Source organism: Mustela putorius, unplaced genomic scaffold (genome assembly GCF_011764305.1).
Source record: "Mustela putorius furo isolate JIRA1106 unplaced genomic scaffold, ASM1176430v1.1 tig00000129_pilon_pilon_pilon, whole genome shotgun sequence".
Classification (NCBI taxonomy): domain Eukaryota; kingdom Metazoa; phylum Chordata; class Mammalia; order Carnivora; family Mustelidae; genus Mustela; species Mustela putorius.
In genome coordinates, this window is record NW_025421290.1 from 26,352,057 (window position 1) to 26,377,035 (window position 24,979).

Below are 24,979 nucleotides of genomic sequence, written 5' to 3' on the forward strand. Positions count from 1 at the left end.
TCAGTCCGAATTCCTCTTTTTTCCTGAGATTGTTACTATCCGAAGTCAAAGATAAGCTGCGGAGTGGGGCACGTTTCCCCCAGTCTTGCTCACTACCCGCTTCTAATTCTTGGCTGCTCCTGGAAATTAGGACAAGGATCATTTTTATTACAAAAGTTTTAATCACTCTGGGAATAGCAAAAATAATAAGCTTGAGAACATCTGAAAGCTTAGAAACTACACGAAGTCCTTACACTAAGTTTTTTTGTTTTTGTTTTTTTCTTACACTAAGTTTTTCCTGCATCATAGTTCCTCACTACCCTGTTTAGATGATCACATACTGGAAAGTACAGTGGATTTGATTTTTACTTCCAGACTTACTGGTGGAGTTCACCAAATCTACTTGCACCTTCGGAGTTTACTCTTCATGATACGTAAATTCCTTGCTCTGAGATGGCCCTTCCATTCCTATAGACTAGAAGTCACAATCAAAAGGTAGAAAAACATCCCCTCCACTCAAGTAGGTAATTTACATCTTTGAGGATGTAGAGACTGGGTAATATCCATTCCAAGGTGTAGATACCCTATAGGAAACAACACTTTTGTGCAAGACACATTTCTTAAGAGGATACAAGTTTATTCTAGTTTTTGTCAGATTTCCAAGTTTTGGTATTTTCCAGGGAAACCAAAACCGATTTTTTAGACATGAGTTAGTATTCGTTGTAAAACTTGTGGCTATCATCATGCACTTAAAACCTTTAATAAAAATATGGATTTCAGGTGGCTCAGTTGGCTGAGCATTTCTTAGTCAGGTCTTGAAACCCCACATTGGGCTCCATGCTGGGCATGCAGCCTATATAAAAAATAAAAATTTGGATTTTATTTATTTTTATAGGTATTGGTAAATCTTTACATAATCCTGTGAGAAGGGGGGGCACTTAGAAAACTGAAAAGGAGCTGAACTGGCATGGTGAGGAATTCACTTCTCCCAGTAATTTTGTTTCGGGGACATTCTCCAGGATCACAATACTCAAGCCATCTTACTTCACCAATGCTACAATGTAAGACATATCAACAGTTTATTGGTATTTGGAATAGTAATTAAAAATAAATTCAGGTGCCATAGCTATTAAGAAATCAGACCTAGGGTGTCGTTTTATGAGCTATATCCTCCTGTCCGTTTTAAGGTCACCTGCACAAATAAGAAAACCTAAACTTAGAAAGTTAGGTTTTACCCCAATGGCTGGTATAGTGAGCAGTATGAAGCACCAAGAAACACACACACACATACACGAAGTATCACGGAAAAAATGAGATTGGCATCCTAGTGTTTATTCTCCCAGGCGCAAATGTAGTCCTGGTCGGGAGAGAGGCCTTTCCAGACAGACAGGCGCTTCACCGTTTCCAAGCAGCAGGAAGCTGGGGGTCGCCCACGGTTCGCCAGCGGTCTGGGGGGTCTCAGTGAGGGCTCAGCGCTGTGAGCGGCGAGGGGACTCAGCGCCAAGGCCGGGGTCGGGGATGGAGGGTGCGGGTGGGTAAGGGCTCCGTCGCTGGAGGAGAGCCGGCCAGCAGCGGTCGCCTGCAGCTCCGCATGCCCTCACTGTCTCCAGCTGAGAAGGGCGGGGCGAAGCGGGCGCGGGCGGCGTGGGCGGCGACGGCGGCTGGGGGCGGGGCCACGCGAGACCGCGCCGCCGCTTTTTTCGGTCCGGGGATGCGCGGCGCGAGCGCGCGGGGCTGAGGGACTGGGACGAGGCGGCGGCCGGACGCGAACGCCGCAGGTGACCGGGGCGGGGAGCCGGTTGCGCCGGCGGTGGCTTACGAGTGGAGGCGGGGGGCGGGACCTCGCTCGGCTCGGCTCGAAGCCTGGGCGCTGCGGGCCGCGGAGACGAGCCGAGGCGGACGCAGGGCGTGCGGCATCTCACTTGACGGCCGGCGGCGTCCGCGGCCCTCAGCATGTTCCGCGAGGCTCGGGTTCTCCTCCCGCCCGTGGGCTGAGGCGGCGGCGGCGGCCAGAAGAGGCGACATGCACCTGCCCGGCGCGGCTTAGAGGACGCGGCAGGCGGGAAGTCCCGGCCGCCAGCGGGAGGGCTGTCTTCGCGGGGCCGCGGCCGCCTGTCGCCGCCGCGGGCCTGAGCTGGAGCGGCGGGGTGGGCGCCCCGACATGGCGGCTCGGAGCGCCCCGAACTGCCACCTGCGGCTCGAGTGGGTGTACGGCTACCGGGGCCACCAGTGCCGCAACAACCTCTACTACACGGCGGCCAAGGAGATCGTGTACTTCGTGGCGGGCGTCGGCGTGGTGTACAGCCCGCGGGAGCATCGACAGAAGTTCTACCGGGGCCACAGCGACGACATCATCAGGTACGGGGAGGGGGGGGCGGGGGCGGCCGTCAGCCCCGCGAACCGCTCGCGGAGTTGGCCCTTGCGCGTCCTTCTGGGTGCCTGCCCTGACCCGCTCCTGCAGGGAGCATCGCCCCAGACAGAAACCCGCCAGTGTCTTGTCCCGGATCCACCCTGGTGACACCCGACAAACGCCTTTCCCCGTGTTCTAGAGTCTCCGTGTTCTAGAGTCTCTCCGTCGGGTCGGTGCGGTGATACCTGGGCGTTCGGTTTTATGGCTTTGTGCCCCCTTCCTCCTCCAGATTTGTGAAAACTGCAAAAAAAGGTTATTTTGGTAGCAGTTTATTCCTTTAAATCCCGCCAGAGATTTCTTATTAAACGAGTTCTTAAAGCACCAAGGTGGAGATCCTTTGCCTAATAGGAAACTGACAAAAATACTGCAAGCTCTAAAATAGTAGGTCTTGGGAAGCGCGCGCAGGTGGCAGCCTGGAGGGCACTCACCTCGTGGCCATAATAATGAGTTCAGATTTCACTGCCTACTGTTATCAGCAGACAGAAAAGAAACCCCTGCAGCCTTCAGGTGATTCATTGGAAATTAAGAATTTGCACGCCTGAGGGCACTTTGGTGTGGAGGGTTTAATCTGAAGGAGCAGCTAAAAGTGATGAGCACTGATTTCTAATTCTTTAGTTTTTGTTGTTTTCCCTAAAGTACTCCTAATAAGTTCAGTTTTGTGCTTTTTATTTAACCCCCCCCCCCATTTTAATTATTCTTTGGGCATTACCTTAAAATTGGTGTGAGTGCTTGTTTACGTTTTAGTGAGCGGTATATTTGAAATTTAATTTCCAATCAGTGTCTCAGCGGAACTTTTTTGACAAATAAAGTGAAAAGCTGCAGAAATGATTCTAGGCCATTGATTGATTATGTTTCAAGCACAACATTTTTGTCCTTGACAGAAGGAGAATATATTTAAAAACATTTTGAGAACATGTTTGTGTGCTGCTTCTGGGTTTTTAACAGAGATACCATGATTTGACTTGGTTGCTCAGTCTTCATTTATGTTCCACAGGATTTAAATTGGACATTTCAAGTCCAATATCTTCGTTTGATATCTTGTAGGCAAGATGCTCTGGTATTTACATTTTGTAAATAACATAGTAGTTCTAGTTTGTGGGGTCTCTATGGAACTCTGGTCTTTTAAAAGGGAGAAGGGAACCTAAAGGTAGAGCAAAATGAGTAAAGATAAGGAGAGCAAAACCCGAGATTATGGTGTTTTTGTTGGTTGGTTTTTATTCATTCACTCCAAGAGTTGAATTTACCCCAATTCTTTGTCTTTTTCCCTAGTCATTTACAGTTTCTCTCTCCTTTTCCTTGTGTTAGGTCTCCCTCACTAAAACAGGGGAGAGTAGTTTTACTTAGTTGAAGCTGCTGTGACTGAAGCCCTCTTCCAGATACTAGCTGTTAGGTTGAATTCAGTAGGCGGGGGTATGTGTGAACAATTTCGAAGTGTTCTCCTGGTGAACTTCTATTGTTTTTTATTCCTTGGTAGTGGAGAGCAGTGTAGTCCTGATGTTTTCTGTATCAAATATGATGTATTTGATGGGATAATTTATGTTTTGTTTATTCTTCCAGCAGCAATTAAAGCTATATGTTATTGTGTTTTAGTAAACAGGAAGGAAGGTAATGCTTTTGTCTTTTTTTGGTATATAGAGTTGCGCAGCCCAAACATATATCTCAAAATGACAAACTACTCTAATTTTTGCCGTAATTGGATACATGGTTATGATTTTATGCAAAAGTTCATCCTTAAAGTAATCTATAACAAAAAGATTTCTCAAAACATTGCATTGGGGTAGTGAAATCTGTATCATGTAGCATCTTGAAATTAGTGGCATGTATTAGATACAGTGCTGAGATTGTAACTTAAAAATCAGTGAAAGAGCTCTGGAAATTTTATTTCAGACAATAATGATACAGATCATTCTTTGTGAAATTGATCAAATTTTTTAAACATTTCAATTTTTGTCAATTTAGTGTTTGAGATGTAAGTATAGAAACTACTCCAGTAACTTTTCAATTATGTCACAACAAAAAAATATAATACTTATAAATGTGATACATGCTGGAAAATAATGTTACTGTAATGTTAGCTTTAGTAATAAAAAGTCAATCCTATTTTTATCATGTTTTGTTTCCATATTTTGTTGAAACTTACATAGAATTTATTGGTCAAATATGACAGTCTGGGGCTAAGATTATTCCAGAATGAGAAGATTGTTGGCCTAAGGTTTTGAAAATGTAAGTGCTATATTGAATGTAAAGACTGTCATTTGCTTACCAGTTCTTCTATCATCTTACTGCATCTCGTATGGCCAATAGTGGTGCCACCTGACTTGTCTTATCATTTTGTGTTGCTTGTGGTTGTCTTATTTTTGCTATCTATCTATACATACTTCTCTAGTAATTTATCCTTTAGTTTTATTTATTTCAGTACTACAGAATCATGTAAGAATTCATTCTACAGTCAGAAAGAATAGAGGAATTTTAGGGTCAATTTTTCTTTCTTTTTTTTTGTGTGTGAGTGTCTCAAGTTACTGATAAAATTCTCCAGCTTTTAAGTGTTTATTACAGGTTTAAATTATAAAATAAATTATGAAAGTCTAGACTACTGGTTTAGTACAAGATGCACATCTATAGCTTGGTCGGTATTTTGAAACTTTTCTCAGTTGTCTTCCCAAAGGGTGCATTAACTTAAAAAAAAATTTTTTTTTTTTTTTAAAGTAGGTTCCATGCCCAATGTGGAGGCCAGTGGTGGGTTTGAACTCAAAACCCTGAGATCAGGACCTGAGCTGAGATCAAGAGTCAGACACTTGACCAGCTAAGCCACCCAGGCACCCCTAAAATTTACTTTTCTAGTATGTCCCAACACTTTTTTGTCAAGTTCATTCTTGAAGTGGTGTATATTATTGGCCATTTTCAAATCATTTATCACTAGTGAGGACCACTGATGGTGGTCAAGCTATAGTTAGCTTGGTACATTTTGGTACCTGACTCTGGTTTTCTTATGCAAGTGAACCTCCGTATTGTGCCTGTGCCCATTGTTTCTGTATTTTCTAGGTATAGAGTTGTTGTTTTAAGATTTTATTTATTTGAGAGAGAGCACACAGAGTCATAGGGACAAACAGACTCCCTGCTCAACACAGAACCCGAGGGGCGCTCCATCCCAGGACCCTGAAATCAAGAGTCACATGCTTATCCTAAACAACTGAGCCATCCAGGTGCCCACTCCTCCTTTTTTTTCTAAACATGATAAAAGTATCTCACAAGTTAGTGATGAGCCTAAATTATATAATGCCTCTGAGACACTTTGGGAAGCATACCATATTAGATGGTTGCAGGTTAGAATGATGATAATCATTGCTTCTGGTTGGGACTTTTTTTCTTAGACAAAATGGAATTATAGTAGCTTTTTTCTTCAATTGTGGTAGGTAGTGTTCTTAAGAAAGAAAACTGATCAACTGACTGGAGAGAACCTGGTGAGTGAGGAGAAGCCTGGCCTTGTGGCTTTTCCTCCCCAGCCATGGCTGAGCTGGGGACTCTGATGGATTCAGTGGGGCGGGTGGGGGGGCGGGGGGGGAGGAAAGAAAAAAAAAACAAAACTGATCAAACTTCATTGCAATCTAGTAAAAGTGGTTTTTAACAGCTCTATTTATGGTATAGGAATTGAATTATATGAGTCAAATTATAGTTGGAAAAGCAATTCAGAATGTTGATCTTATGGTTGGTCAATATTTTTTTGTGTTTTGTATGGGTTCAAGGTGCAACTTTTTAAGGTCTGGAAGGAAATACTGCATATCTACTTGTTGTCTACTTGTGTTTTCAGTTATATGGCCAGTATTTCCCATAACTAGCCGATCATCAGAATCATTTAAAGAGCTTCTTGCCAATTTTTTAGACTTTTCCTCAGGTGCACTAAGTCGGAATCCTCTAGGATTGAAGTCCAGAAATATATATATTTTTAATTGCTCTAGATGATTCTGTTTGGGAAGCTCACTGTCAATCTGTATCCCAAAACATGCATGTGTAGAATTCTTTACATAAGCAGTTTGAGGAATGGATGTAAACCTCCCTTGAAACCTAATATCATAATTTTCTTAAGCACTGTGTAATATCTAGAAGCAGTACTTCCAAAAATATTAGCATATATACAGATTTAGTAAAATGTCCCTATGTTTAAGTTACTAGAATTTGGTAAGCTTAACTTTCACAGACTATATATCTTTTTTTTAAAAAAAGATTTTATTTTATTTATTTGACAGAGAGTGAGAGATCACAAGTAGGCAGAGAAGCAGGCAGAGAACGAGGGGGAGGCAGGCTCCCCATGGAGCAGAAAGCCCAATGCGGGCTCAATCTCAGGATCCTGAGATCAGGACCCGAGGTGAAGGCAGAGACTTAACCCATTGAGTCACCCAGGCACCCCTAAATGTATCTTTATTAAGGGAAATGTCAGGTTTTTAGATTTCCATTATAATAACTACTATTGTTTTATAATGTCTCCTTGAATATGAAGGGAACTAATGAAATATATTTTAGATATAAATGAAGGAAAACGTAGACTAATAAGTTCTTAGAACCATTAAGAACTTACTGTTCAAGGCCTTTTCACACCTGAAGGAAATACAGGTTTCCTCGTTGAGAGGAACAGACGTTGAGAGTAGCATGTCCTCATCAAACTTTAAAAAATTTTTTTTTTTTTAATTTATTTAACAGAGAGAGATTACAAGTAGGCGGAGAGGCAAGCAGAGAGAAGGGGGGGAAGCAGGATCCCTGCTCAGCAGAGAGCCCAATGTGGGGCTCGATCCCAGGACCCTGGGACCATGACCTGAGCCGAAGGCAGAGGCTTAACCCACTGAGCCACCCAGGCGCCCCGAAACTTTTTAAAGCCAAAATGGTGTAAAGCAAAGAAGCAATTACCATTAATCATATAGAAATTTTTTTGTACATTCTTTCACCCAGAAAATAACTTCTCTTAGCTTTTCTGATACCTTAGGATACATATTGTTAATGGATGCACAAATTAAATTGAAATCTAAAGCGCACATGGTCACAGACACACTTCAAAACTATGACGGCTTGATGCTGAGAGGCTGAATGTAGTTCCAAGCAAGGAGCTTTGGGGGGCCGCTCTCCCTGCTTGGGGTATATGCTCTGTGACACCTTGCAGTAAAAGAAATGCTATTTCTGCTTTTTACCTTTTTTTGGTGAAAGCTAAATTCCTTTTCAGGTTCCTGTCATTTAGTGAAAACAGGTTCTAAAGTAGGTCTTTAGTAAAGCAGGGTGGCGTGATGAATTTTCAAAAAAAAAAAAATGGGAGATACCTATATTTATTGAGCATTACCTTCGTGTAAGGGTCCTGCCTGAAAATATTATGAGTATAAAGATACAGTCAAGTGAAGAATTACTTAGGATACTATGTGTACTAGGGATAGCGCTGGTATACCTGTAATCTGGTATATAAATGGGGACATAACAGTTCACAACGATGTTTCTTAGTGAATATAGTACTTTAACTGGGTTTTTAAGGAAAACTGGAGAACATGTCATCAAAAGAATGAATGAAGGTATAGCATCCTGGGAAGGTATAGCATTGTATGCAGTGGTCTCATGTTAAGAGAGAATATTTGGGGGCGCCTGGGTGGCTCAGTGGGTTAGGGCCTCTGCCTTCAGCTCAGGTCACGATCCCAGCGTCCTGGGATCAAGCCCCACATCGGGCTCTCTGCTCAGTGGGGAGCCTGCTTCCCTTCCTCTTTCTCTGCTTGCCTCTCTGCCTACTTGTGATCTCTGTCTGTCAAATGAATAAATAAAATTTTTAAAAAAGAGAATATTTGGAAGAATTATTTGTACTCACTATCTTCAGTTTTGTTTTGTTTTGTTTTTTAGGATTTATCCATTTTATAGAGAGTGTGAGCGGGAGGGATGGAGGGAGAGGGAGAGAGAATCTCAAGCAGACTCCATGCTGAATGCAGAGCCCAATGCGGGGTTCAGTCTCACGATGCCAAGATCACAACCTGAGCTGAAACCATGAGGCAGTGATCAACTGACTGGGCCACCCAGATGCTGCTTCAGTTCTTTTTCTCCCATTCAGTCCTTTCTGTTTCTGTCCCTTCAGTCTTTCTGTTTTACCATAGCAGCTCTTGTCAAGGTCACCAGTGATCTCCACATTGCCACATCCATTGATCAACTCTCTGTTCTCATCTTTTTTTATTTATTTGCCACAGTCGGTTACTCTGACTTTCTTCAGACATTTCTTTGGTGGCATTTGGGAGACATTAGCATAGAAATGGGTATTTCATATTCTTTCAGTAAGTATTTATTGAGTACCTATTATTTACCAGGGACTAATCTTAGCATTAGAGATACAGCAGTGAGCCAAACAGATGAAATTCTTTACCCTCTTGGAATTTATATCTACTGGGGAAAGATATAGAATAAACAAGAAATATATTATCTGGTATATATATATTATATACAATGTGTGTATATAGTACATACTTCATATGTACTATATACATATGTTATATACATATGTATAGGATATAGTATATATATTAGATGGTATTTATATATAATTATAATGTGTTTGAATAGTGCAGGACTTAGGGGCACTGACTCCCCCATGCAGTTGAAAACCTGCATATAACTTGACTTTCTCAAAAATTAACTAATAGCCTGCTATTGAACAGAAGCCTTAGCAATACCATAAACAGTTGATTAATATATATTTTGTATGTTGTATGTACTTTATACTATATAATTACAATAAAGTAAGGTAAGAGAAAAGGTTTTTAAAATCCTAAGGAAGGGGGCCTGGGTGGCTCAGTCAATTAAGTGTCTGCCTTTGGCTCAGGTCATGATCTCAGGGTCCTGGGATTGGGCCCCTACTTCTGTCTCTCTCTCAGATAAATAGATAAAATCTTTAAAAAGTATATTTAAAAAAAATCCTAAGGAAAAGAAAATACACTTAAAGTCTTATAATATACTGACTGAAAAAAAAATCTCCATATAAGTGGATCAAGGGCCAACTGTACATATTGTGTATAAGGGCTAAAAAAAAAAAAAAAAAAAAAAGGAAAGTGAGGTAGAGACTAGAAACTATTGGAAAGAGTTTAGATAGGATAGTCAAGAAGGCCTCACTGTAAAGTATAGCACTTGAGTAGAGACTTGGAGATAAGGGAATGTGTTGCTGTGTGGGTATTTTAAAGGAAGGACATTTCAAACAAAGGAACTATCATGTGCAAAAGCCCTGAAGTGGAATGCTCAGGAGTGAGGCAAAGTCAGAAAGTGAGTGTGGTTGGAGTGCAGTGAATTTGAGTGATATTAGTAAGAAATGAGGTCTGCTGAAGCAGTGGTTGTGGGGCAGATTGCATAGGACTTCCTGGGCTGTGAGGATTTTATTTTAGTCTTCTCATTTGAGATTGGAAGTTACTGGAATACTTTAATCAAGTTAATGACATAATTTGACTTAATGGTTTATCAAGGTCACTCTGGCTCCAAGGTTCAGAACAGACAGGGAGAGGGGCAAGATGGGAAAAGACTGCTGGAATAATCTAGTGAAGAGATATGGGTGACTTGTGCCAGAATGCTAACAGTGCAGGTAATAAGAAAAGGTCAGCTATATTTCGAAGATAGAGACAACATGATTTGCTTATGGATCAGATATAACTTGTGATAGGTCAGTGATAATCACGTTTTTGGCTGAAACAACTGAAAGCATGGAATTGCTAATTACTGAACTGGGAAAGACTGTGGGAAAATTTTATGTTTTGGGAGAAAAGACCATGAATTCTGTTTTAGAAGTGTTAAATATGAGATACTAATCATCAAATGGAGTTGTAAATTAGGCAGTTGAACATATGTGTCTGTGATTCAGGGGAGCAGTCTAGGCTGCTATAAATTTAGGTGTTATTAGTATGTAGATAATATTTAATAAACCCATGAAGTCACTGAGGGATTAAGTATAGATGGAGAAAAGATCTAAAAAAAAAAAAATGGATTCATGTGGCACTCCAACATTTAAATGTATAACTTGGAAAAAGAACTGATTAAAAAAATGTGACCAGAGAGGCAGGAGAAAAACCAAGAGGGTGTGGGGTCATGGAAGTCAAATGAAGGGAGTATTTCAAGAGAAGGAAGTGATTAGGTATAACAAGTAAGATGTGAAGAATGCAGCACCTTAGTGGAGATGTTAGCTATTTTACAATAATTACATTCTAATCACAAGATTTTCCAGGAGACTGTGTATATCCAGATGATTGCTGGAACAGGGATGAGCAGGAAGTCAAAATGAGTCACTTCATTATTAGTATACAAAACTGGCCTTCTTCAGGATTTTTCCAGCAGCAGCTTTTTTTTGTTTGTTTGTTTTTGTTTTTACTTTCTTTTTCTTTTTTTTTTAAAGATTTTATTTATTTAACAGATAGAGATCATAAGTAGACAGGCAGGCAGAGAGAGAGAGAAAAGCAGGCTCCCTGCGGGACTTGATCCCAGTACCCTGAGATCATGACCTGAGCCAAAGGCAGATGCTTAACCCACTGAGCCACCCAGGCGCCCCTTTCCAGCAGCTTCTAATTTGAGTGCTAGAAGGCACATGACTGTTAGCCCTACCTCCCTGCTACTCAAAGATATGGGCCTCAGAGGAGGTTCGGTATCACCTGGGAGCTCTTTAGAAATGCAGATCTCAAGGTGCCTGAGTGGCTCAGTCGGTTAAGTGTCCAACTCTTGATTTTGGCTCAGGTTATAATCTCGGAGTCATGGAATTGAGTCCTGTGTTGAGGCTCCACGCTTAGCAGGGAGTCTGCTTCTCTCCACTTTCTTTCTGGCCGCTCTCTCCTGCACACCGAGCACATGAGTGCGCGCGTGCACGAGTGCGTGCTCTCTCTCAAATCTTTAAAAAAAGAAAGAAATGCAGATCTCAAACTCCACTGCAGACCTACTGAATTAGACTATATTTTAATATTCTCAGATAATTTGTAAACATAATTTGAAAAACATGCTCTAGATCAGTGATTTTTTTTTCAAAGTGTGGTCTGAACTAGCAGCATAGTATCATCTAGAAACTATTAGAACTACTAATTCTTAGGCTTCCCCCCAGAACTAATCAGGAACTGTAGAGACAGGTAAGACCCAGCAATCCATTTTATTCACTTTCAGGTAATACTGATATAGTCTAATGTTTGAAAACCACTGCTCTAGATTCCTGATTATCAACTGTGGCTATATATTAGAATCATTTAGCAGATAAAAACAAAGCAAACATAATAAAACCACCAATGGCTGAATCTCATCCCTGAAAGTTCTGATTTAATTTGTTTAGGGTAGGTCTTGAGTATAGTTTCTTTGTTGTTGTTTGCTTCTGTTTTAAAATTTTAAGCTTCCTAGATGGTTCTAAGGCAGCCAGGATTGAAAACCACTGCTGTAAATATGGTAGTAATCCATGTTTAGCTGGTGGGCTAGGAAGTCAACCTGAAAAAAATTCAGAGCCTGGTCAAATTTATTCACTTACTATTATGCATTATATAATGATGTGGATAATTTGCTAAGTATTGAAATCCCTTTAAAAACTTCAGACCTCTTGCCTAAGGTCCCCCCATGCTAGATAGGATAAATCTCCATGTTTGAAGATATATTACCAAAAAAAAAAAAGCAATCCTCAACATGTCCTCAGTATGGTTTTCTGTTGATGAATTTGCTCAGTATCATCAGGGACTTAAAACACTAATAGATATCATGCATCATCAGTCCAGGAAAGTGCTCACTCACTGGGCACCTGGACAGTTCACTTAACGTGCAAAATTAATGTGCACGGATGGTATCAAGTGAGGTGTAACTCTGTGCTCTGGGTGATGATTTCAACAGACTCAAATGGTTGCAGTGGGTTTGTCTGAGTAATTTGGACCATGGAGATCCCGATTGTCCATTAATAAATTCCATTTTGAAGCCAGCACTCAGAGATAGACCAAATATGTTAGTATTTGATAAGAAACATAAGTATATCAAAAGGACAGATCCTCTCCACCCTATGAAATTCTAAATTGATGTACTTGCATAGACAGTTCAAATAGCATGCTAGGTTCATATCCAGTCAGAGAATGATGTGTTTCGTAGGGCTTCAGACTACATATTGCCACTACCCAAGCATAAAGCACCACTAACAGCAGGCAGACAGACTTCAGTCCTAAAGGCCAGCAAATTCTCCTTGCTGGAGAATTTCTGTCTCAATATGGATCAAAATTCAGAGAGCATAGCACTGGCAAGGAGTTACATCTAATCAGCATAAACACACTGCTTAGGCTACAGTAGTATCTATTCTAAGAGGCACATGGCATCACCATATTGGCCAAAGACACCAAGAACTAGTACAAAGGCCTTAATAGTACCTGGATTTCCTACCTGAAGTATTACATTCTGTTGGCCAATGTAATTTAAAGGAGGATTGGATTCTAAATGGTCATGTGAAATACAGTGCCCATCTTATACTGGCTTGTGTATCTAAAGTAGAAAGCATTGGGCGGGGGGGGGGGGGACTAATTCCTTGGTGTTGGTTGATTGCTAGCATGAGGGAATAAGCATGGGACCAAAGATGGACCTTGCACCCTGGATCTAGCTTTTTTGGTCTGTAGTCAGGCTTAATTTATAACACCACAAAATTCTTAGTTTTTTTTTTTCTTCTGAGATGGGCAGCTTATAATGCTGGATTGGCAAATGAGGTTATGATTGTAGGTGTTGTTAACTCAGATTTCACTCTGAAAACAATCTTGTTATTCACAATTGAGGGCAGAATACCTGATTTTACTTTAAGTAAGAAGCTGGGGAATATAGGGATAAAACAGACCGATTGGATGTGAAGTGAGAATTCTGGAGTATCATTGCCATGTTATGGATGGCGTCAGCCTCTTGATGGAGCATAAAAAAGTGAGAGGTCTTTGTCATGGATGCTAGAAGCATGGCATGTGGCATAACAGGGAGCACTTCATTGAAATGAAAGACCCAGAAATAAATTGATGGCAAAAGAAGTGTACATAGCCCGGTCCCCAAATCAGTTAGATGAACTGAGAGGGACAGTCACCTTGTCAAGGAAATCCTGCCACTCTTCCTGTGAATCATGTATCTACTTCACCTCCCAAGGTGGAACACATCTATTCTTTGCCCCCAATCCATTGGAATTTCTTTTCATCACTATGGGAGGACTGACTTTCTTGGTCAGGAGATACAGTACTAGACACTACTGCTGCTAGTGTAAAAGCTCTCATTATGTTATTCATTTTAGTCTATGCAACGTAATTATAGTCACCATAAGCAGTTATTCTAAAGAATTCGCAGTTTTAACTTGATTTTGCTCATGGTATTATTTAAATTAGCCACAGGGTGATGATATAACCAAGTCTACCCACCTCAGAATCCCTGTCTTTATAGATGGTTGATCAGGGAACAAGGCATAATTCCCAGCCAGGAATGGAAAATGAAAGGCCATAGGTGATAACTAACTACAGAGCCCACAGACTAGTCATCCATTACGTGGTTGCAGTGTGACTTTTCTAATTATTAGTTAACCTTTGGACAATGTATTTAACACATAAAACTCTACAGAAGGTGGCTCTACTGGCATGATAAGGAATGTTACCTGTAACCTGGATGTTAGATTCAGATGACATGCACTTGGAAAGGGCAATTTTTGCAACCATAAAGAGACTACATAGGAGTCTGAAGTTTGACATCATATGGAATGTGAGAGGCTTCATGAACCTCCCCCTCAAAGGGTAGTTGTTATATTTTTTAAAGTAGCAATAATATACTATCAAATACAATTATAGAAAATTGAAAGCTGTAGAAAAAAATTTACCTGTGGTCTTGCAATCTGGAAATAATACTACTGTGTTTTAGAGATTTCCTTTTAAGTCTTTTTTTTTTTTTTTTTAAGTAAGCTCTGTGCTCAATGTGGGGCTTAAACTCATGACTCTGAGATCAAGAGTCCTATGCTCTACTGACTGACCCAGCCAGGAGCCCCTCCCTTAAAGCCTTTTTTTTTTTTTTTTTTTTTTTTTTTAAAGAGCAGTTTTAGGCTTATACACCAAAACTGAGAGGAAGGTACCCATTTCCCATATACCTCCTGCCCCACACATGAATAGCCTCCCCATTATCAATATCATTCACCAGAATGGTATATTTTTTACAAAGGATGAACCTGTGTTAACACATCATAATCGCTCAAAATCCATAGTTTACCTTAGGGTTCCCTCGTGGTGTTGAACATTCTTTGGGTTTGGACAAATGTGCAGTGACATATGTCTATCATTATACAGTATTTTTGCTGACCTAAAAATCCTCTGTGCTCTACCTGTATACTCCCTAGCTCCCCCATTCCAACCAGTTGATGTTCCTACTGTTTCTATAGTTTTGCCTTTTCCAGAAGGTCATATAATTGGAATAATACAGTATGTAATCTTTTCAAATGGACTTCTTTCACTTAGTAATATGCATTTAAGGTTCCAACCGTGTTTTCTCGGCTTGATAGCTCATTTCCTTTTAGTGCTAAATAATATTCCCTTGTCTGGATGTACCAAGTTCATTTATCCCTTCACCTACTGAAGGGCATCTTGGTTGCTTCCAAGTTTTGGCAATAATGAATAAGACTCCTGTAAACATCTATGGGCAGGTTTTGGTTAGATAGAAGTTTTTAATTCCTTTGGGTATAAAGGAACACAATTGCTGGATTGTATGGTAACAGTATGATTAGTTTTGTAAGAAACCACCAAACTTTCTTCCAAAATGGCTGTACCATTTTGCATTCCCACCAGCAATGTATGAAAGTCTCTTTTGCTCATCAGCATCAGCATTTGGCATTGTCAGTGTTCTGAATTTTAATAGGCATGTTCTAATAGGCATGTAGCTCTAATAATAGGCATGTAGTAGTATCATGTTGTGATTTGCATTTCCCTGATGTCATATGATGTGAAGGATCTTTTCATATGCTTATTTGCCATCTGTATATCTTCTTTGATGAGGGGGTCTGTTAAGGTCTTTGGCCTAATTTGTAATTGGGTTGTTTTCTTATTGTTGAGATTTAAGAGGGCTTTGTATGTTTTGGATAACAGTTCTTTATCAGATGTGTCTTTTGCAAATGTTTTCTCCCATACTATGGCTTGTCTTCAAATATTCTTGATGTTGTCTTTCACAGAGCAGAAATTTTTTAATGAGGTCGGTTTATCAGTTATTTCTTTCATGTATCCTGTATTTGATGGTGTATCTAAAAAGGCACCACCATTTTTCTGTGTTATCTTTTCTGTGTTATCTTTTAGGAATTTTATAGTTTTATGTTTTATCTTTAGGTCTATTATCCATTTTGAGTTAAATTTTGTGAAGGACGCTAAGGTCTGTGTTTAGATTCACTTTTTGCATGTAGTTGTCTGGTTCTAGCACTCTTTGTTGAAGAGGGAGACGATCTTTGTATTGCTTTTCCTCCTTTGTCAAATATCAGTTGACTATATTTATGGGGGTCTGTTTCTGAGATCTCTGTAAGTGTTGTTGAGTTCCAGTTTTTGTTGAGCAATATACTAGTTAATATGTGGAATGCAGCTTAACTGTAATATTGACTCCAAGAATAACTAGAAAAATACTTATGCTTTCTTTCTCATTAAGAAAACTGGAACCATCCTGGACTCAGAATCCACATGCCCAGGGTGTAATATAGCAGCCTAATAAGTTACAGCTCTTGCATTCAAATGTTTCCACCAATGCAAGTATATATTGCCATCAACCATTTTCAGAGGCATGACAAGGATATCCTAACAGAGAAGGAACACCAAATTGGGAGTCAGACAGCCTGGGTTCCAGTCCTGACTGTGATTAACTAGAAGGGAAACATTAACCAGAAGATAATGAAGTTGGAGAACTTGCTACGAGTTTACCCTATTTGTTGGCCGTTGTGCAGCTTGGGTCAAAGTACATTTGCACAGTAGAGTCATGTGTTTTCGTCTGCTTTCCTCCTGTGCCCAGCTCAGCTCTAAGCCCAGCTGGCCCTGGAAAGTAGACTCACTCATTGGGGTGGCTTTATCTCAAATAGGCGTCTAGTAACAAAGAAGGCAGCTGAAACTTCTATCAGTTCCTACATTATTTGGTCTGAGATGAAAGTGCCTACAGTCATGAATAGAAATACATTTTGAGCATTCTGTCATTTACAGAGTCTTTATTCCTTATGCTATACTCCAGGCAATAAATCTTTGTGAAGAAGGGAAATTTTAGTTAGTTGCTTAGTAATGCTGATGAATTTGATTACTAGGATGTTTGTGTATAAATGGTAAATTAAGGATGCACCATTTTTAAATATTAGCCTAAGGTTTAACTACTTCTGGAAGTGTTAGTAGGTAGAAATAGGAGTTGTGACTCTGGTAGATAATCCAGAATAAATCTTCATGTCACTTAAAAAAGAATATTGGAGGCATCAGAACTTTCAGATTCCAGCAGTACATTCAGCTCCTATCTCATATTAATCCTCCAGCATGTGCATGAGATCTTGCCCTTTCTTGCCTGCTCCAGCGATTCTCCTCATTCACCTATATCAGTATTTTTGATGATACTTTTAGATGAATCTTGAAAAGATGAATCTTAATGACTTCTAGATGAATCTTGAAAAGGCTTTTCAAGAAATGATGTTAAAAATAACCTAATATCCTTGCGGGGGGGGGAGCGGAATGAACTCAGTTATATCTCACCATATGCAAAATTTAACTCATATTAGGTCATATGTCTTAAACATCAAAGAGAACACTATAAAACTGGTACAAAAAAAGTATAGGAAATAGGGCATAAAATGGGTGACTTCTGAAAAAGAAAATTATAAATTGAACTGGAATAAAATTAAAACTTTTCAAACTTCCAGGTAACCAAAGATAGTGGTGGATGTATAGTAAGTAGCTTTCCAAAATTTCTTCCCTAAACAATGCATAATCATTTCACAAGTATGAAATTTCTATGCAAAGCTATAGCCTTACCATTATGTAAATAGAGAATACCAAGACTGTAAAATAACTAAGTAAAAAAATGAGAAAGAGAAACTCTACTTACAGTTTTGCAAGCTCTTTCCTCTCAACCACTGAGCTCTGCAGGGAGCAAATTAACCTACAAGAACTGTGAATACAGTATCTTGACTGAATACTGTAAGGATAAAGACAAAAAGAACTATAGATAACGGTATAATCTAGTCAGTAAAATTGTTTCTCACAGGGGTAGTGATTCTGAAACAACTTTGGATGTATTACACTTAAATAAATAGACTTTAGTTTATTGAAAGCTAATTTCTCACTCTTCGAGGAAGAAGTTATACATAAAGGGAGAAATTCTCAATAAAACTTGTGGTTTTGGATTAGAATCACAGGTATCAATATGAAATCATGGTTTTTAGATGTATACCCACATAGATACAGAATATAGATATATGTATATACATGGATATGGATATATATATATATATATATATATAAAATATATATATTATTTCCGAGTTCTGTCTATAGCCTAGAAGGAATAACACTCTGTAAAAATGACCACATTGATTGCTCCAATCTTGTTCTCTAAATACCATTCTCTAATAAAAGGAATTAGGGCTTCCTGGATAAGTAGCTAATTATAGGATGGAGCAGGAAAAATTCTAGATGAGCCTTGAATATATTGTGGTGCCTCTAAGTAGACAATTGCAGGGGTGCCTGGGTGGCTCAGTGGGTTAAGCCTCTGCCTTAGGCTCAGGTCACGACCTCAGGGTCCTGGGCTAGAGACCTGCATCGGGCTCTCTGCTCCCTGGGGAGTCTGTTTCTCCCTCTCTCTGCCTGCCTCTCTGCCTACTTGTGATCTCTCTGTCAAATAAATAAAATCTTAAAAAAATAGACAAATGCAAAAGAGCTAGTGGCTTGTTGAAAAAATAAGGGAGCCAACCTGAAGGATCTCCTGAAGGTCACAAATGGAACAATTTGAGCTATAAAACAAATAATGATACTTTTTGAATTTTAACCCATAGAATAAAACAGGAATTGTCAAAAACCAGACTGTGGGCCAATTATGGCCCGCCACATATTTTGATAAATAAAATTTTATTGGAAAACAAACATGACTATTTCTGCAACTTTTTTTAAAAGCTTGAATTATTAGAGAGCACACGAGAGAGCAGGAAGGGGCAGAGGAAGAGGGAGAGAGAATCTCAGGCAAATTCCCCACTGAGTGTGGAGCCTGATTTGGGGCTTGATCACACCCTGAGGCAAAATCAAGAGTCAGACACCTAATCAACAGAGCTACCTAGGTGTGCCACTGTTTTTGCAATCTTTTTTTTTTAATAGTTCTTCTAAGAAGCCTTTTTTGGAATTTTCTTTTTCTTAATTGCCCCAACTCACCACAGAATTCTATTACCACAGATAAACTGTGTATCAGTTTATGTACTTTATATGTATCTATTCATAAAAATAGTAAGACCTTCACACAAGGACCAGTTTTTTCAAAACCCCATGAAAGTGATACTGCTCCCAAGTAGAATGCATAGTTTACATATTGTCAGTGGCTGATTTGACATTATAACAGCAGAGTTGAGTAGGTGTAATAGAGACTGAATGGCATGCAAAGCCCAAAATATTTACTGTCACTTTACAGAAAAAGTTTATTATTGACCTTTGAATTAAAATATCTTTGAATTCAGCTGATAAAAACAATGGATTAACTAAATAAGAGAGAAAAGATCGTTCTTCCTATGGCTAAAATAAAAAAGATAAGAAATGACAAATATTGGTGAGGATGCGGAGAAAAAGGAACACTTGTACACTGTTGGTGGGAACGTACAGCCACTGTGGAAACAATATAGAAGTTCCTCAAAAAATTAAAAATACAAATACCATATTATCCATTAATTCCTAGCAAAGAAAACAAAAACAATAATTCTAAAAGATATATGAAACCCTATATTTATTGCAGCATTATTTACAATAGCCAGTAGAGAAGCAACCTAAGTGTTCATTGATAGATGAATGAATAGAGAAGATGTGGTACATTTGCAGACATACACACTCACATACACAAAATGGGATATCACACGTCCATAAGAAAGGATCTTGCCATTTGCAACAACTTGGATGGACCTAGGAGGCAAAATAAAACAAATACTTTATGATTTCATTTGTATGTGGAATCTAAAAAGAAAATGAACAAACAAACAGCAGAATCAAACCTAAAAATACAAAAACAAACTGATGTTTGCAGAGGGAAAAGTGGTAGAGGGATGGACAAAATAGGTGAGGGGGAAGGAGGGATACAGGTTTCCAGTTAGGGACTGAGTAAGTCACAGGAATAAAAGATACAGTATTGGACATATAGTTAATGATACTGTAGTAGTGTTGTATGGTGACAAATGGTAGCTATACTTGTGAGCATAACATAGAGAAGTTGAAAAACTACATTGTACACATGAAACTAATGTAACATTATGTGTCAAGTATACTAAAAAAAAAAAAAAAAAACTTAGGGGTGCCTGGGTGGCTCAGTCGTTGAGCGTCTGCCTTCGGCTCAGGTCATGATCCCAGAGTCTTGGGATCGAGCCCCACATCGGGCTCCCTGCCCAGCGGGAAGCCTGCTTCTCCCTCTTCGCTCCCCCTGCTTGTGTTCCCTCTCTGTCTCTCTCTCTGTCAAATAAATAAATAAAATCTTTAAAAAAAAAAAAAAAACCTTAAAAAGATAGGGGTGCCTGGGTCGCTCAATTGGTTAGGCGTCTGCCTTTGGCTCAGGTCATCATCCTGGGGTCCTGGGTTCAAGCCCCTTGTCGGCCTCTGTGCTCAGTGTTGAGTCTCTTTCTTCTATTTCTCCTCAACTCTTCCCCTTCCCTTGCTTGTTCTCTTTCTCAGATAAACAAAATCTTTAAAAAAAAATTAAAAAGCTATTTCTTCCTATGGTAGAATTCCAATTAATAAATGTAGAAGAAAAGAGTGAAATAAAGGGACCACATAAGTCGAATAGTACAGTAGTAACTGTTTCAGGCAAGGTCTGGTAATAGATGCTAAAATGAATGAAAGCTTGAGGAGAAACAGGATGGAGAGTAGGAGCATAAGCTCAAAGCATCTCTCCTAAAATACATACTGACTGCAAAGAAAAACTTCGTAGTAACTTTATAGTGAAGAAACCCTGAAAACACCATTTTTATATTTTCCAATATAAAAATGGAAGGACAATTCCTTGTCCAAGGAATTGAGGTAAACATCATCAGTAATAATACATATTGACCTCCTTAATTGATGAACTCCTTCATATGATGCGCTAAGAAGAACAAATAAAAATTTTGTGGTGTATTTGCCAAAAATGCATAATTTCACTCCGATTGTGGGAAAACATGTTACAAGTCCAAACTGGGAGATAGTTTACAAAATAATTGATGAGTATTTTTCAAAAGTGACCATCATGAAAGACAAGGAAAATTAAAGGAACTGTTACAGAGACTGAAGTTGCTAACGAGAAATAGCAACTAAATGCATCCTGGGATCCTAGATAGGATCTTGAAATTGGAAAAAACCTTAGTGAGAAAACGTGAATTTTGAATAAGTAGTTTAGATGGTGGTATAGTACTAATGTTAATTTCCTCATTCTGGTCATCCTACCAAGGTTAGGTCAGATGTTTATATTAGGACAGTGAGATGAGGGATGTAAGAGAACTGTTTGTACTATTTTTGCAACTTCTTTAATAAATCAAAAGTTCATCCAAAATAAAATTTTTTTAAAAAATAAAAATCTTTTGCTCTTTAAAAAGTACCATTAAGAAAATGAAAAGACAGTCCAAAAACTGGAAAGCAAGTTTACAAAACGTATATTTGAGAGAATTGTATCCAGAATATATCAAGAACTCTTACAGTGCAGGAATATGATAACAGATTAATTGAAACATAGGCCAAATGCTTTTTGACCAGAGTCAGACCCAGTTGCAGGAAGTGCATGACAATGTACAGAGGCTCACACCCTGGACTTCCAGTCATAGTTCAGTGAAGAAGAGCCCCTGGGAGATGGAGAGTAGGGGCATTTATAGAGAGCAGGGAGTTCAAGAAGGGGATCTTAAAGAGTTGATGTCCCACATTCACTCTTACACTGCATGTGGTTGAAACTAATTTGAAACAGCATCCCAAAGGCTTTGAGAACTAAATTATAATCATCCAGATTTCAGATTAGCCTCTGTGGTGTGTACATGCGGTACTACTACAAAGGGTTTAAAAATTCTAACATTGGAATCACAGAGGGAGAATTGGAACATGTACCCCAAACCTAACTGGATTGCTTGCCTGATGAAACACACACAAAAAATCAACATTCTTTAGAGGTTTTTAAAAGGGCCCAGAATTTATAACACAATATTAAAAATGTCCAGTACATAACCCAAGATTATCACACAAAGAATTAGGAAACTCTTAACAAACGATAGCAGTTGCCAGCCCCAAGATTATGTAAAGGTTAGAATTCTCAAAGAACTCCGAGCAGTTGTTATAATGATATGGCATGAAGTAAAGGGGAATGCTCTGGAAACAAATGAAATGTTCCAAGTTCTCAGTGAAGAAGTAGAAGCTGTAAAAAAATGGCATATTTAGAATTAAAAAATATAAAAATGGAAGTAAAGAATTACCTGGTGAACTCAGTATCTGTGTGGTAGACAAATTGTGCCCTCCCCTCCTCCCCAGCGCCTGTCCCCACAAATATATCCACTCCCTAATCCCTAGAATTTGGGAATATATTGTTAAATGTCAAACATGACTTTGAAGATAATGATTAACATATGGACCTTAAGAGAGTGTCCTGAATTACCCACTTGGGCCTAATTTAATCATGTGAACCCTTAAAAAATAGATAGCTTTCTCCAGCTGGAATCAGAAGACATGTAGCAGAAGTCAGAAAGATTCCAAACTTGAGAAGAGACTCATTGTCCCATCACTGGTTTGAAGATGGAGGTGTCAGTATAATGAAAAATGCAGGCAGCCTTAGGGAAGTTGAAGTTCTCAGCTGATAGCCAGCAAGAAAACAAAGGCCTTAGTCCTTTCACCACTGGGAATTGAATTCAGCCAGTTCTCTGAATGACTTGGAAGCTGATTTATCCTCAGAGACTCCAGTAAGGAATGAAGCTGTGTTAACACCTTGATTTTGGCATGTTGAGACTCTTACTCAGAGAACTCAGCTGTAACTGGATTTCTGCCCTGCAGAATTTTAGCTAATAAATTTGTGTTTGTCAAGATGCTCAACTTGTGGTAATATGTCATAGCAGGGTAGGAAACAGTCTGGAATATATTTTCACCCTTTTCACAAACTAATACGTTAGACTTTTATTGTTTCTTGGATGTCAGTGCAGTCATGAAATACATGGTTCAGAGATAAAGAACTTTATTACTCATGGCACAGCAGATAGCAGGAGTCAATAATAACATAATTTACATTCTTTTCACATGCCTTTGGAATTTTACCAAAAGTATAGGTCATATCCTATAAAACAAACCTCAATAAACTTAAAAGAATTGAAATTATATAAAATATGTTCTATAAACATAATGAAGTATAAATCATTAACTTAGAGAAAACAGGGAAATCAGAATATTTTAAAACGAATAAAAATGAAAACATATCAAAATGTGTGAAAATCGACTGCAGCATTGTTTCAAGGGCAATTTATAGTGTTAAGTACATATACTGGAAAGGAAAAAGGTTGAAGATCACTAATCTAAGATTCCACCTTTAGAACTAGAAAAACAAGAGCAAACTAAACTCAAAACCAGAAGGAAATAATAAAGAACAGAAATTAATGAAAACCATAAAACAGTAGGGAAAAATCAAACCACAAACTAGTTTTTTGTCTTCGGTTTTGTTTTGTTTTGTTTTGTTTTGTTTTGTTTTCAATGGTGGTCTTAAACTCCTGACCCTGAGGTCAAGACTTGAGCTAAGATCAAGAATCCACTGCTAACCAACTGAGGCACCCAGGAGCCCTAAAAAGCTAGGTTTTTTTGAAAAAAGTGATTAAATTGGTGAATTTTCAGCTAGACTACCAAGAACAAAAAGATGGAAGTTACTAGTATTCATCAAGCTATCACTGCAGACCTAAAGACATTAAAAGGATAATAAGGGAATACTATGAACAACTATACATAGAGCTATTTGACAACTTAGATGACATGCACTATTCCTTTGAAAGATTCAAGCTATTATAGCTTACCAAGAAGAATAGGTATCATGAATAACCCTCTATTTATTAAAATAATTGGATTTGTAGTTTGAAACATTTCGAAAAAGAAAGCCCCAGGTACAAATGGTTTCACTAATAATTCTGCCAAACATTTAAAGAGGGAATAATACCAATTCCACATAGCTCTTACTGACAATAGATGAGGAGAGAATACTTCCAACTCATTTTATGAGACTGGCTTTACTTTAATATGAAGTCCAGACAAAGGCATTAGAAGAAGAGGAAATTACAGACCACTATTCCTCGTTAACATAGATGTAAAAATTCTCAATAAACTAATCAAATAAAATCCATCAATAGAATAATACCTTGTGACCAAGGGGTTCATTTCAGGAATATAGGGTGAGTTCAATATTTGAAAACTAATCAAGTCAACTCCCTGTATTAAGAGACTAAAGAAGGAAAATCATGATCTTCTCAACAAATGCAGGAAAATAATTTGACAAAACTCAACATCTGTTCATGTATTTTAAAATGCATAGCAAACTAAGAATAGAAGGCTACTTCCTTAACTGTATAAGCATCTATAAAAAACCTACAACTAACATTATGCTTACTGGTGAGAGACTGAATGTTTTCCTTATAAGACCAGGAGAAAGATAAGGATGTCTTCTCTTTCCTCTCCTAATTCAACATTGTACTGGAAGACTAGCCAGTGCAATAAGGCAAGAAATACAAATAAAAGACTTAGAGGAAAGGAAGAAATAACTATTCCTAGATAATTTGCTTACATAGAAATTTCCAAATAATTTATAGCACTCACACACTACTCCTAAAAGTAGTAAGTGTATTTACCAAGGTCATAAGATACAAGGTCAATCTGCAAAAATCGGTTGTATTTCTGCACACTAGCAATTAACAACTGGAAACGGAAACTAAAAAACAGTACCATTTATAAGAACTCAAAAACCAATCTTGCATAAATTTAACAAAATCTATGCAGTTTTTGTATACTAAAAACTATAAAATGAAGCTGGAAAAACAAAACAGAGAACTTAAGAATGGAGTATATATATAATGTTCATGGACTGGAAGACTTAATGTAGTAAAGATGTCAGTTTTTCATAGATTGATTTATAGAGTTTATTTAATCCCAGTCCCAACAGGGTATTTAGGATATATAAACTGATTCTAAACTTATAGGGAAGATAAAGCAATTGGAATATCCAGAACAATTTAGAAAAGGAATGAAGGTGGAAGACTCAAAGTACTTAATTTTAAGGATTATTATAAAGCAACAGTAATTTGACCATATGATATTAGTGACATGATAGATACATTGATTAGTGGAACAAAATTATAAGGTACATTTTATGACAAATTAACATAGTCAATTGATATTTGACAAAGGTACATGAACAATTCAGTTGAGAAAA

General features: G+C 38.6%; 1 protein-coding gene across 5 annotated transcripts in view; it reads left to right on the top strand.

The window, feature by feature from the left end:
• Nucleotides 1–2,011: 2,011 nt before the first annotated feature.
• The window catches only part of EML5 (EMAP like 5), a 177,668-nt gene continuing 154,700 nt past the window's right edge, over nt 2,012–24,979 (top strand). For all 5 annotated transcript variants that reach the window (XM_004739095.3, XM_004739097.3, XM_045071498.1 and 2 more), the window contains exon 1: nt 2,012–2,337. In XM_004739095.3, the coding sequence (XP_004739152.1) occupies nt 2,141–2,337 (197 nt within the window). In that variant the 5' untranslated portion in view covers nt 2,012–2,140. The remainder of the gene's footprint in view (nt 2,338–24,979) is intronic.